We start from the raw sequence: 14,768 nt of genomic DNA, 5'->3' as shown, positions 1-14,768 counted from the left end.
TAGAACCTTCTACTGGTGGTAGGACCTCTTGTGAGTCCGCACGGGTAGGTACCACCACCCTACATATTTCTACCTTGAAGCAGTAATGCGCTTCGGCTTGAAGGGTGGGGCAGCCGTTGTAATTATACTGAGACCTTAGAACTTATATCTCAAGGTAGGTGGCGCATTTACATTGTAGATGTCTATGGGCTTCAGTAACCACTTAACACCAGGTACGCTGTGTGCTCGTCCACCCATCTAAGCAATAAAAAAAATCGAGTGGTGACAGGCTATTTGGTTTAAGCGACATTTTGCGACATTACAGGAGAGCCATTTAAAGTTTAAATTTTTGTAAATATTGTTTTAACAAACAAAGCCTTCTCAGCTATTTGAATGGGGTAAAGTTAATTGAAGTTCAACTAAATAAAAACATCTAATTTTTGATACTAATATCAAATAAAACAGACCTTTAATTACAAAGGTAAATGGCGCGTATTACAGCGAAATATCGCTTAAAAGGAATAAATAACCTTTCACACATCGATATTGTGATTGTCAACAGGAAGAGCCTATCGAACCTGACATGAGCATGGTTCCCGCGATGATAGAGAGTCACATGGAGCCGCCTCAGCAGTTCAAGGAGGAGCCGCCAGAGAATTGGCAGGTACGTGACGACAAGACATTACTGGTGGTAGGACCTCTTGTGAGTCCGCACGGGTAGGTATCACCGCCCTGCCTATTTCTGCCGTGAAGAAGTAACGCGTTTCGGTTTGAAGGGCGGGGCAGTAACTATACTTGAGAACTTAGAACTTATATCTCAAGATGGGTGGCGCATTTACGTTGTAGATGTCTATGGACTCCAGTAACCACTTAACACCAGGTGGACTGTGAGCTCGTCCACCCATCTAAGCAATAAGAAAAATAAAAAAAGACATTTACTTTATCAGTGAATGGTTTTTCTCCGCCGCTTTTTGTACCTCGCAAATCCGTGTTTGTACAAAGTACCGTTATGATATTGAATTAAAACTTCAGTGTTTATAATTTGAAGTTATAGCGGGTGAGAGTGCTGTTAGCAATAAATTGCTATATTTGAAAATGGTTGAACGTAAATAACATGAACGACGTGATATTCATTTGCTTGGAATGAATCCTTTCGTTTTAGAAATATCGAACCCGCAATATAAAGCAAAGTGAGTTCTGTATTAATTACATTGCGTGCAAAAAAGTTGAATTACAATTGGAACGATTTTTGAAGATTTTACACTACCGGTACCGGAAAAGCTTCATTCAGCTTGTCTTTTTTTATTGCCCTTGTAGCAAGATGAGCAATGCAAGGGACAGAGCTAAGCTGCTGCCTACCGTCGTTTATTCTATATTATACTATTCGATACTTATTCTATTCTTTGTACAAATATATTATAACACTACACTAGCTTAAAAGCTGCCTTGCGTAGAACATATAACACACAGTAAAGATTGGTTTCTGCACACAAAAATAGTGATTCGATCTGGAATTTTAAGGAAACGACTGCTCGACGATTCCATGTAATCATCTCTAATGTCTTTGTATAAAGTAGTCATCTAAAATATTTTTTTTTGTGATTAAAATCAAGTTGTGGATAAACAGGCAATATTGAAATCAAATTAAAAATATTATAATATAATATTATTTTGTCCAGCCCGACCCAGCCATTCAAGATGATCTCCAGGTGACTGATAGCGAGGAAGAAGCAGAAGATGGGTTGTGGTTCTAAGCGGTATAGATATTGGTGATGAGAAAAGATAAACGTTTTCGAGAAATTTCCTCGAAAATCTTCAAACAGTAAATATTTAAATGGAGTTACTAAAAAGGTCACCGATCTTTGTTTCTATATAAGGAAGAACATGATTGATTGATTGATATATTATTTTAAAGTGTATTTTATAAAAATAAGCTATTAAAGAAATAAAAATAATATTTGACATGGACGTTTAATTTATTTAAGCTTAAATAACATTCATTTTTTATAGCTAGTGTTATAATTTTACCACTGAATCGTGAAAATCGCATATCAATCGCATCAGAGACACAACGTGAAATATGTTTAATTTTTCTTACACAAAAGAGTGCTAATGGCGAATTTAATACGCCAAGGGGTTCGTGATAAAATAATGAATTCGGTTTTAAACAAAGACAGGCTTATTAAAAGTTATCAAAAATAAGACGTACTATCAGATTATTATTTTTAAGGGATTTTATGACCTGGTAACTAACGCCTTTAGGTCAAGTCTTATTTTAATATTATTGAAAACTTTTATATGAAAAATTATATTTTGAAATGTAAATGAGATGAGATTATCTATGGGTTGAAACATAATCTCAGTAAAATGGTGGTCGTTTACTGAGACTTTTTCAGTAGACTTTTTGGAGGATTCCGAAAAGTTACGTTCAGCGGCTTTGTTTCATTTTTCCACATTTGTGCACTTTCACAAATACTAAACAGTTAATAAACCACCGTTATTACACATTTAAATCTGAAGAAACACTAAATAGACAAAATGAAACAAATCACACAACTTCACTTCCCGCCAAAAATTCCGTACTATCAGAGTCACTAAGGCAGTCACAGAATATCTTGCCGTACTAACTAATACCTAATACGTACTAGTATTTACTTACACTATATCACTTTAACAAATTCCAATGTACTGTAATCTTTCCCAAAGATCGTTGTGTTGATTTGATTTTATTTTGTTTGAAGTCGTCGTGGCTTAAAGGAGCGATGCTACTTTGCCGGTGTTCAAATCTCGCAGGTGGCACCAATTTTTCTAATGAAATATGTACCTAACAAATGTTCACGATTGACTTCCATGGTGAAAGAATAACATCGTGCAATAAAAATAAACCCGCAAAATTATAATTTGCGTAATTACTGGTGGTAGGACCTCTTGAGAGCGTTAATTGATGTTAATTGTTATTGTTTTGTCTGAGCTATTAGTTATATTGACCAATTTACCTGTTTTCGATGTTAACAACATATTAATGTTATATTGATATACAAAAACAAAGGTCATAAGAATAATAGCCCTCGTGAAACCACAGGACTTAGGATTTATCGAGCGCTACCTCCAGACCTAGCCTTCGGAACCTGCCGACGATGAAGGTCACCTCTGGGAGATATACAGTTGAGTTAACCTGATAACCCACTTTTTTTTTATTGATTAGATGGATGGACGAGCTCACAGCCCACCTGGTGTTAAGTGGATATAAGTTCTAAGATCTCAATATAGTTACAACGGCTGCCCTTCAGATCGAAATGCATTTCTGCTTCACGGCAGAAATAGGCAGGGTGGCGGTACCTACCCGCGCGGACACACAATATTCTTAATTCTCACATATAGCTACAGGAGATTTATCATTCTAAACATAATAAGTTCGTGCTTGTAAATATTAAGTCATTTACTTAAAATGTTAATTTAAACACATAAGAAACTTATATCTCCATTTGGCAGTATGCATATGACCTCAATAACTCACGTTTTCGCAGAATATTAAAATGGACGTTTATTCAAATACAGTTGTTATAAGCTCGTTTAATCATGCCATTGTGGATGTTTGTATTCAAATGTATTCAAAACAAAGCCATCTTCAGACGTACTCGATGAATAAAACAAATTCACGTTTGTCGCAAGTAGGTATTTGTGAATAAACTTTATATGTCATCGCAACACTTCGGCTTATTTTTGCCAGTGGCTATCATAGTAGGATTATTTATACCTAGTCAGGTCATAAATTCTGTCACATGTTTAATGTAAAATAATTGAAACAAGTTTATTCATTATGTAACCATTCATATACCAAAATGAACTTAACAAAACATAGATTCTTATGATACTAAAGTTTATTCAAAATGACCTCCGTGATTTTGAATACAGGCCTTCAATCTGCGCGGCCAGTCGTCTATCGGAGCACGAACGAGGTCCATGTCAATATCGGCGGCTGCTTTAATCAAGGATGTCTTGAGTGACTCCAAATTGCGATGAGGCCTTGAGCACGCCTTTTCCTCCAAGTGTTGCTATATCTTGTAATCTAACGGATTCAAATCTGGACTGGAGGAGGGCCAGTCTTCGTGCCGGATGAAGTCGATTTCACGCGCCGTCAGCCAGTCTTGTGTGCTCTTCGCTCTATGAGCTGGCGCCGAATCTTGTTGGAATACCCAGTGCCTGTTATTGAACATGGTATGAGAAACAGGTTCCACAAGGTTCGTCAGGACTGTATTTTGATACACAACTGCATTCGTTTTTACACCTTTCTCACAAAAATGTACCTCTGTTAAGCCCCAATAAGAAACTCCCAACTATACCATGAGCGAGGATGGAAAATGACCTCGTTGGACACGCGGAATACGGTTGCTCGCTTCTTCACTACTGTGTGCGTACACCTTATCATTTTGTTTGTTGTAGCTCTCTTCTACGGTAAAAATTTTTTCATCCGAAAAAAGAATTTCCCGATATTTTTTTCCCGCGTACCGCTTCAACAAAGCGCGGCATCTCTTCAGTCTCAGGTCCATTAGACGAGCATTCAAACGATGTCCTGTTTTTCTTCGATATGCCCGAAGCCCTAAGTCTTCATTTAACACCCTTTTCACCGTGGTTCTGCTTAACCCCATCTGAAGGGCCAACAGTTTCTGCTTACGTTTGGGATTTCTTTGAATTCGCGCCTTCACAGCTTTTATCACTGCTGGAGTCCTAACAGACCGAGGGCGACCACTTCTTGACCTGTCATCTACACTAGAGTCTTCATTGTATAGTTTGATGGTACGATAAACGAATCTTTTGGTTATATTCAAATTTTTCAGTATGTTAAAAATTTGAATTGGCGCGTAACCGCAACGATGCAACGCAATAACTGCAACACGGTCTTCTTTAAGCGTCCACTCCATATTTAAAAATGAGTAAAATTCTAAAAGTACACATTTTTATTTTCATGAACAATTCGGAATTCGAATTCAATAAACTTTTTTGTGGCCAGCATTCTAATAGAAAAGTTTTTACTGTGTGACAATACTTATGACCTGACTAGTTATAATACCTATATAAAATACTAGCTGTACCCGTCCGCTTCACTGGGAATTTAAAATTAACATTATTATTTCTCATCCCCACAAAGATTCTCATCATTATCGCCCCCGCAACTGTTGTAGGGAGTCCAACACTCATATAAATATTAGCCTATCCATTAAGTACATGTATTTTCTACATGGATACCAAGTTTCAAGTCAATCGGATGCATGGTTCCGTAGTTATAACGGAACATCCGTAAAAACCACTGTAGATTTATATATTAGTATAGATATATTTTTATGAAATAGAATATTAACTTATCTACTATTGATCTTCATTGTTTTTGAGCTCTGTAGAAACTCTAGCAAGTATAATACAATAGCAAAAGTTTTCATGGAGCACGCCGTCATGATTTACTCAAGAAATGTTTTTAAGATCTTCATTTTTTTGTCACAAATACGAGAATATAACCCACCTCGTCACCATCGCTCATGGATATCAGCAATTCCAGAGTTACAGCCAAGCCGGCGGCTATTGTTGTTTTACCTACTATGTATTTATATACAGGGCGTCCCATAAAGGATATATCAAGTCGAAATATATACTTAAATATATACGAATATACATATACTTAAACATTCCGCCGGCACTGGCACGTAACATTTGCGGAAATAAGTTTAAGTTTTTTGAGTTTTTGAGCTTTTTTTATTTTTATTTTTGTTATTGCTTAGATGGGTGGATGAGATCACAGCCCTTCTGGTGTTAAGTGGTTACTGGAGCCCATAGACATCTACAGCGTAAATGCGCCACCCACCGGCGGCGGTGGGTGCCCTACCCTTTAAACTGAAACGCATTACTTCTTCACGGCTTTAATTATCTATTATGTAGTAGTAATATGGTTGCAATATTTTCGTATTTATTTGTTTGAAATGCGTTAATCGAATTTGTTATATCTATCTCGTTCTGACTTATTGTAATTTTATTATATTATATAAATTCAGGGCTGTTATCAAAAAGTTAATAAATTAGTTTTTGTATGAAACTACTGAATACAATTTTTTTTTTTATTTTATCTTAATCTACATTAGGCATATTCCGGCTTGATATACCCTTTACGGGAGACTCTGTAGATTTACACATAGTAGATTAACTTGTACAATGTGTTACTATTAAACCTAAATTTTCAATAATTTGAATATTGTGTTAAAAGTGAATAGACCGTCGAAATATGGTAACTAATTTATTATATCTACAAATGTATCAATACGAATGTACACTATAAGTTATATTAATATTCGATCTCATAACGAAGCAAAATCTAATATGTCAACGTTATAATTTTGCTGTATTGGGAATAGAGATGAATGCTCCGGATTGCAATCATCGGAGTGCCAATAAAGTTGACACCGTGCACTGAATATCAATGTAGTTGGCAATTCCCTATAATTTAGTTTCGCCAATTCCATCGTGTAATATGAATACGAATTTTAATGAATAGTTGCGATTTACCATAAATATTTCTTTGGTAGTTTTACGAACGCATGAAAAACATAACAAAGACCTTTTTTTTATAATATTTCTGTTTATTCACAGAATATGTGTCTGTTCATCAAAACAAAATATTGCCTATAATTTTGTAATTTTTGGAACGAAGTTCCTTACGGCAGGCATGGAGGGATTTTGCTGCACGACCGAACTGAAAAAAATTTGATAGTAAAAACCGTAAGAAAAAGTCAGTGGAATAAGGCCTTGTTTTCTCCACAGCGATATTTCACGGCGCGATTTTTTTCTCGTAATTCTTTTTTTTTTTTTTAAAGGATTTTCGTTCCTATCCGGTATCCCACGACACCACACATCTTTTTTTTATTGCTTAGATGGGTGAATGAGTTCACAGCCCACCTGGTGTTAAGTTGTTACTGGAGCCCATAAACATCTACAACGTAAATACGCCACTTACCTTAAGATATAAATTCTAAGGTCTCAGTACAGTTACAACGGCTGCCCCACCCTTCAAACCGAAACGCATTACTGCTTCACGGCAGAATTAGGCAGAGTGGTGGTACGTACCCGTGCGGACTCACACGAGGTCCTACCACCAGTAAAAGTATTTACCATAAAATCAACATGGAAATTACTTTTGTTAACAATTAATCCTTGATACCGTTTGAAATTCAAATTGCAATGCAGTTATTAGGCAGAATAATAAATACATACATCCATTACTTTATCTAATAATTAGGTACATTTTAATATTTTTGCTGTTGTAAAATTAATTAATATGTTTCAGTTTTTTGTCATACGATTTAAGTATACATGATATAAATGCTCTAAGCCTTTTTTAATGAATTCACTTATTAAAATCGTAATCCTTGTACATTAAATATATACCTTATTGAATAGTATACAGAGCAGCAATCAATAATACAGAGTTAGAATCTAAAATGCACTTAAGTTCCGGGCAGGGATCAGAGCGGGCACGTTTTGAACTGTGACTTGACTTCAGTTTATGATTGCAGTAACCGCAGTACTTGCCCAGATGGCTTACTGACCATTTCGGTTTTATCGGTTTCAATAAATTCCGAACTGAAACTCAAATTGAATTTCTATGTACACAACGTTCATTTTGCTAAATACATAGGTGGTGAATACTGCGGAAAAGAAATTTCGATCTTTTCCTGATTCTAAACCACAAAATATAATAGACTGACTCAGTGGTGGAGAAGTTAGCGCTCCTCACAATTCCGCCGGGGGTTATGGGTTCGATTTCCATATGGGGCAAAACATTTGGGTGATGAACAGCTTTGTTTCCTTTTTGTCTGGGTGCGTATTATCTACATAATATGTATAAATTTAAACGTATATAATTATGTATATCCGTCTCTTTTACTTATAACACAGGGAATTCCAATTTAGGGGTGGATGACCGTGTGTGACTCGTTTCCAATTAATTATAAAAGTTATCTAATCCTTTTCATGCGTTTACACACGTATATTATTAATAACACATTACAGAATTACATTATATACTATATACGAATATACTACACAGTCATACTTTTTTTCTCGTAGCAAACGGTTAATCTCAAAAGCATTTTCAGTTATACGGGTAAATTCCGCTGTGATCAATTCAAAAAGTTACCAATTGTCCGAATGTAGCAAGCACCGAATTATAAAGTTTTCCGCCTGCAAAGGCGAGCTCCGACGGCGGATAAAACTTGCACAGCATTCCTCTGCCGGAAGTTGGCGCCTGTTTAGCATATAGAATGGCCGTAGGACGTAGCCATATTTTTCTGCGGGTAACAAACATTAAAATGCAAATACACACCGCACTCAACAAACACTTTAAGTGCACTTAGATCGCATTAAAAAGGTATAACTACTGAAATGCCGAATACAACTTAGGCTGATTTACGTAAGTTTTCATCTAGCTTTATTCGGTTTTGTGCCTCTACCACTCGAATTAGATGGTTCCTCTTTTTCTAGAAGCTCTTCATCGATGAGAAGATCGAAATTCCCCAATGCTTCGGCGCTAGGTAATTTATTCCAACGCACATCCGGCACACCGTCCGGTGGAAACACCACACTCAATATGTTATCAATCAATTTGTATTTCAAAATCCTGTCGTTCACCGTTGTCGAAGTTAATGATGGAGAAGCATTCACTTCGACAAGCCAAGGCTTTAGTTGATTGTCGATAATAATGTCATAACCGTAACATTCAAAACAATGTCGATCATTTGCCATTACCGATGATACGCCTTTTAGGGAATGCACGATTAGCCACTGAATGGCGGAGAATAATTTATCGGTAACAGCTCTTCCTTTAGTGCCTTCTAAATACAGTCTTAGGTTCTGAACTGTCATTTTACCCCCGTGTATATTGTTATAATCACCTCCATGTTTTTGGACACTGACATTTGTCAAGTGCACGTACATGTTGTCCAACTCTGTTACGCTTGTGTCATATTTGACTGTACAAAACCTACAGAAGCCGAGTTGGAATAGATAAGCCTTCAGAGGTCGAAAAGAAGTGACCAACACGTAAAGACGGAGATCAAACTTTTTCCCTCCTATTAGTAGAGGATTGTCGATGTACCGAGAAATAACGTAACTTTCTTTACTCAGTTGCGGGTGAAAAGGAGTTTTCGCCTCACGAGACCATTTTTTCAATTTCGAAAGTTTATTTATGAGAAATATTCCTGTTCCCTGTGACTTCCCGCAGGGCTTCATAATCCAGGTGCTTTGCGGTGATTTGCGGTACTCTTCGACGAACATATTGTAATCCGCAGGCAGAACAAAAGTCACTGGTATAAAGTCTAAGTGCACATAGCGCGTGACAACTTGACCTCCATGTAGAACTACTTCTGCTTTTTCTGCCAAAGGATTGCCTTCTCGCTCGAGTTCTTTCCTATATCTCTTTATGTTCTTCACAAGCAGATCTTTTCTGGACAATTCGTAATGATTGGGAAAGTGATTAATCATTTGGTTGTCATTCATGCGGTATCCGCTTTCTACGCTGAACAGATTTCTGCAAGTCTGTGTAGATGCCCAATAAAAGTTCCATTCGTCGTCTGGTCCGACTTGGTTCCACCCTCGTCGCTCGAAGTTACTCATCAGAACGGACTTTTCCAAATCCGTACAAAAACTGACCCGGCATCTTTCTATAGCGGGCATATTAACTCTTCCATATGAATTATTGGCCACTTTCTTCGCTTCTTGATTCATTGTTGACACTTCGTTTCGCCTTCGTACGCAATATTTGCTCAGTTGTGCTGTATTGACCAAATATTTACGGCACAGGTGCGTAGTTACGTTGTCATCGTTTTCTGCAAATATCGTCCGCTATTGGCCGATATCCAATCTCGTTCGTTTCGCTATGACTACGTGTAAACACTGCCGGTAGGTGCCTATTGATTTTAAACGAGTTTTTTTGTAACAGCACACGGTTTACGAGAACGCTTTGGTGTTGTATATCAAAGGAAATTTTTAAAGCAATCTATTCGTAGTAAATGAACGTATTTTCTTCGATGTTGTTGATGCATCTGTAGAGATTCAAAAAATAATTAAAAAGAAAAGTAGCTACGTAACTTATTATTTAGGTGTATGCGTGTAGGTACATATTGTTTAAAATTGTTATAATTTCTAAGAAGAAGCCCGTGTCTTACGTGAAACAAATCTAATTATGAGTGTTAATAAATTAAATTTCATTCCAAGTATATTGAATCATGTAAGACAAGGGTTTATTTAAACTTCAGTAATTAAATCCCAAATGAAATATGTCTTCTTGTTTTAAATCGAAAACAATCATAGTCGTAAAAAGTAGGAAAGTGAAAATGAATTAATAAAATTGGAGAAAAATAACAAATGCTGATCTGGTCCTCAACTAAGATTATAGCAACAACTAATGATTCATTTCAGATCTCACTAATATCTTATTCTGCTTGACATTTCAAAGTGTAGATCTTTCAGAAGCAGTTACCTATAAGTTCATATACATACATGAGTGTTCCCCATCCATCTGTATGCAAATATGGGGATCGACGAGGACGACGACGAGGAGGACATGAAGACGAGGTCTTTTTTTTTTTTTTTGTTCAGGAGTAAATCGCCGGACTTCCGCCCTCCACTGGGGATGGAGGACGGGCCATGTCAGAGTCAAAACTGACTAAAACCTCCTGTCGCTCAACAAGCCGCGTCCGAACCTCGCATGAGACAGAACCCATAAAAAGGCAAAGGGGGGAAAGTGAAGCGTTTAGTGCGGAGCACATCTCTCCCATCACCCTCCCCCTCGGGTCGCCGGACCGACGGTCGTCGGTAACACGACCAGGCAGGTCGGCAGGCTATCCGAAGCCCGCCTAGATGGCGATTAGAGTGAGCTATCCTACGGAATACCCCGCTGGACCAGAACCAGCGTGGGTCGAGGATAGCCGGCCTTCCATCACCCGAATGCTCTTGCGTAAAACGTGCAGAGCAGCTTGCACGTCGTCTTCTTAGGCCCCCCTCGCCGGTCCCCAGACCGACATGTGAGGGGTACCCGAAACACTTAGAGGGCCAGGGCTTGGGCGAGATCCGCCTCCCTGGCCGAATACGAGGTCTAGGATGTTCTACACGTGTCTTTTGACTTAAAAAACAGTTATGATCTTTTAAAAAATTGTAAACCAGAAACGATTTACTTTTTAAGCGAATATTGGATTAATAGGATTGTTATTGAAACTTCGCCTTGTACTATTATTTGGTTTATTTGAAATACAGCAATTGTCTTGTCCTAAAAGATAAGACGCTCGGTGCATTTGTATGGAACAATGTAACTGTATCGGCGTTCGAATCCCGCAGGCAGGTAACAAGTTTTCGTATGAAATATGTACTTCACAATTGTTCACGATTAGAAGTCAATCGTGAACAACTGTTAATTAAGTACGATGAAGGAATAGCATCGTGTAATAAAGATTGAACCCGTAAAATTATTAATTTTCGTTTTTTTTATTGCTTAGATGGGTGGACGAGCTCACAGCCCACCTGGTGTTAAGTGGTTACCGGTGCCCATAGGTATCTACAACGTAAATGCGCCACCCATTTAGAGATATAAATTCTAATGTCTTAGTAGAGCTACAACGGCTGCCCCACCCTTCAAACCGAAACGCATTACTGCTTCACGGCAGAAATAGGCGGGGTGGTGGTACCTACCCGCGCGGACTCACAAGATGTCCTACCGCCAGTAATTGCGCAAATTATAAATTTGCGGGTTTGATTTTTATTACACGATGTTACAGCTTCACCGTGGAAGTCAATCGTGAACATTTGTCAAGTACGTATTTCTTAAGAAAAACTGGTACCCGCCTGCGGGATTCGAACACCGTTGCATTGCTCAACACGAATGTACCGCAGGCTTTATCCTTTAGGCCACGACGACTAATTAATTATTAATAGGAGTATCTAGTGAGCCGACACGGGTAGGTACGACGACTACTACGCCTACTCTAGCCACGAAGCAGTATTGCGTTACGGTTTGAAGGGCTATGCAGCCAGTTTTATGTAGAACGGCGACTTAGAACTCATGTCCCAAAGTGGGTGGGGCAGCATTTACATTGTAGATGTCTATGGGATCCGGTAACGACTTAACACCAGGTGAACTGGTTTACATGTCTAAGCAATAAAAAACTATATTAATCAAATTATGAAAGGCCATGAAACATTATTGTAATTCAGGTAAACTGTAAAAAATCATAAACTACTTATCGGTAATAGTAACAAGGCTTCTAAAAATAATATATTCAACGCGAATAATTATTAAACGTTACCAAACTAATCAAAATTTCAAACACATAACGAAATAGAGTAAAATAAAATCCAACTATAAAACTGAACCAAAAATTTATCGTATGCTTTTAAACAGACACGAAGAATCGTAAACTTTCATTAGTTTGATATTAATACGAATCCTAGCCCCTTTGCATCGTTAAATGCGGGTAGATTACTTCATAACAGCGTGCACAGACTATTAAACGTAGTTTTCTGACCGACCGGTAAAAGGTTTTCCTAATAAAAGCCATACAAATAATACGAGACCCAGGAGTCAGGTAAATATTGCTACAAACGGTTGAACAGCGGAATATCGTTAAGGTAAGGAGAGTACAGTTTTTGATTAGACAATCGAAAATCGGCATTTCTAATTTTGTTTCCGATTACTGCGACTATGTTTTTTTTTAATGCCATTTTGCGTTAAAGCAATGGATTCCACATGAATGTCGGTGTCGATCGAAAGAAATAAAGACTCAGCTTCTTAAAATATTAATAAAAAATATAAAATAATATATACCTAATTGAAACTTCCTGGTGACGATATTCGAGCGGTAATGTTTTGTAGCTGAGCATATGGCTCTCCTAGTATTTTGGTGGCGTTCATAGTAGTTTAAAAATATAATTTTAAGCTATTGCATAGCTTTTATCCGGGCCTTGAGCGCGGCGATCGAATCATGAAATTCCGTAACGAAAAAAACCTTACACCCCTCACTCCACCCACCATGTAGCTCGCGTTCAACACATTCACACGTTGCGCTTGTGTAGTGTTTGTGAATAAGCGCGTGGCGTGACGTCGCACTACATGCGCATCATGAAAAGTCTGCCCAACTCTCTCTCGCGCGGTCTAGCTTATGAGTGTGAAGGGGATAGATAAGGTTTTGCTTTTATTAATGTTTTAATATTAAATTATCATTGTCTAATTATAATTGCATAAGTTGATATAAAATGCTATGCAATCGCTTTACCGCGGCAGTTCCCGAGTGCCACACGTTTTTTTTTTTTTTTTTTATGAAAAAATATGTTAACTTATCTACTAATATACTTCTGAGTATTGTAGCTACTAGAATAAAAAAGCTTAGATGGTGCACGCCATATTGTCTTCCGAAGACTGGTTTTTGAGAATTTTCAAGAGAAGATTTCTAAATTGTTCTAAGACAACAAACGTGATTGGTGTACTCAATATTTCTCTTAGCTCGATCACCCTATTCGCCCCTATGATGTCTGATGATGGTGTTAATAATTGTGGCTTCTCCGACATATATCTAGTCAGGTCATAAATTCTGTCACATGTTTAATGTAAAATAATTGAAACAACTTTATTCATTATGTAACCATTCATATACCAAAATGAACTTAACAAAACATAGATTCTTATGACACTAAAGCTTATTCAAAATGACCTCCGTGATTTTGAATACAGGCCTTCAATCTGCGCGGCCAGTCGTCTATCGCAGCACGAACGAGGTCCATGTCAATATCGGCGGCTGCCTTAATCAAGGACGTCTTGAGTGACTCCAAATTGGGATGAGGCTTTGAGCACGCCTTTTCCTCCAAGTGTTGCCATATCTTGTAATCTAACGGATTCAAATCTGGACTGGAGGAGGGCCAGTCTTCGTGCCGGATGAAGTCGATTTCACGCGCCGCCAGCCAGTCTTGTGTGCTCTTCGCTCTATGAGCTGGCGCCGAATCTTGTTGGAATACCCAGTGCCTGTTATTGAACATGGTATGAGAAACAGGTTTCACAAGGTTCGTCAGGACTGTATTTTGATACACAGCTGCATTCGTTTTTACACCTATCTCACAAAAATGTACCTCTGTTAAGTCACCATTGTGATTGCGACTTGGACACGACAGAGCATACGCTCGTCGCCTGCCCCGCATGGGAGGGGTGGCGCCGTGTCCTCGTCGCAAAAATAGGAAACGACTTGTCGTTGCCGAGTGTTGTGGCATCGATGCTCGGCGACGACGAGTCGTGGAAGGCGATGCTCGACTTCTGCGAGTGCACCATCTCGCAGAAGGAGGCGGCGGGGCGCGTTAGAGACGCGCAAGCCCGCCGCCGTCGAGCGGGGGCCAGGGAGGCGGATATCGCCCAAGCCCTGGCCCTCTAAGTGTTTCGGGTCCCCCTCATATGTCGGTCTGGGGACCGGCGAGGGGGACCTAAGAAGACGTCGTGCAAGCTGCTCTGCACGCGTTTTACGCAAGAGCATCCGGGTGATGGAAGGCCGGCTATCCTCGACCCACGCTGGTTCTGACCCAGCGGGGTATTCCGTAGGATAGCTCACTCTAACCGGCGCCATCTAGGCGGGCTCCGGATAGCCTGCCGACCGAGAGGGCTGGTGGTCGTGGCGCCGACGACCGCCAGTCCGGCGTCCCGAGGGGGAGGGTGATGGGAGAGATGTGCTCCGCACTAAACACTTCACTTTCCCCCCTTTGCCTTTTCATGAGTT

At 38.9% G+C, this 14,768-nt stretch overlaps 2 protein-coding genes across 5 annotated transcripts in view; one reads left to right on the top strand and one right to left on the bottom strand.

Moving 5' to 3' along the window:
• Taf1 (TATA-box binding protein associated factor 1) overlaps window positions 1-1,941 on the top strand; it is a 34,770-nt gene extending 32,829 nt beyond the window's left edge. For all 4 annotated transcript variants that reach the window (XM_089734340.1, XM_089734339.1, XM_028171373.2 and 1 more), the window contains exons 34-35: window positions 542-643; window positions 1,659-1,941. In XM_089734340.1, the coding sequence (XP_089590466.1) occupies window positions 542-643; window positions 1,659-1,733 (177 nt within the window). In that variant the 3' untranslated portion in view covers window positions 1,734-1,941. The remainder of the gene's footprint in view (window positions 1-541; window positions 644-1,658) is intronic.
• Window positions 1,942-7,290: 5,349 nt separating this feature from the next.
• LOC114240663 (polyglutamylase complex subunit TTLL1) lies at window positions 7,291-10,184 on the bottom strand. Its single transcript, XM_028171292.2, has one exon. It carries the CDS (start codon window positions 9,745-9,747, stop codon window positions 8,443-8,445), a length of 1,305 nt encoding a protein of 434 aa, XP_028027093.2. The 5' UTR covers window positions 9,748-10,184; the 3' UTR covers window positions 7,291-8,442.
• Window positions 10,185-14,768: the final 4,584 nt, after the last annotated feature.

The sequence above is a fragment of the Bombyx mandarina genome, chromosome 17, assembly GCF_030267445.1.
Source record: "Bombyx mandarina strain Sakado chromosome 17, ASM3026744v2".
Taxonomy (NCBI): domain Eukaryota; kingdom Metazoa; phylum Arthropoda; class Insecta; order Lepidoptera; family Bombycidae; genus Bombyx; species Bombyx mandarina.
This window is presented reverse-complemented; position numbering and strand designations above follow the sequence as displayed.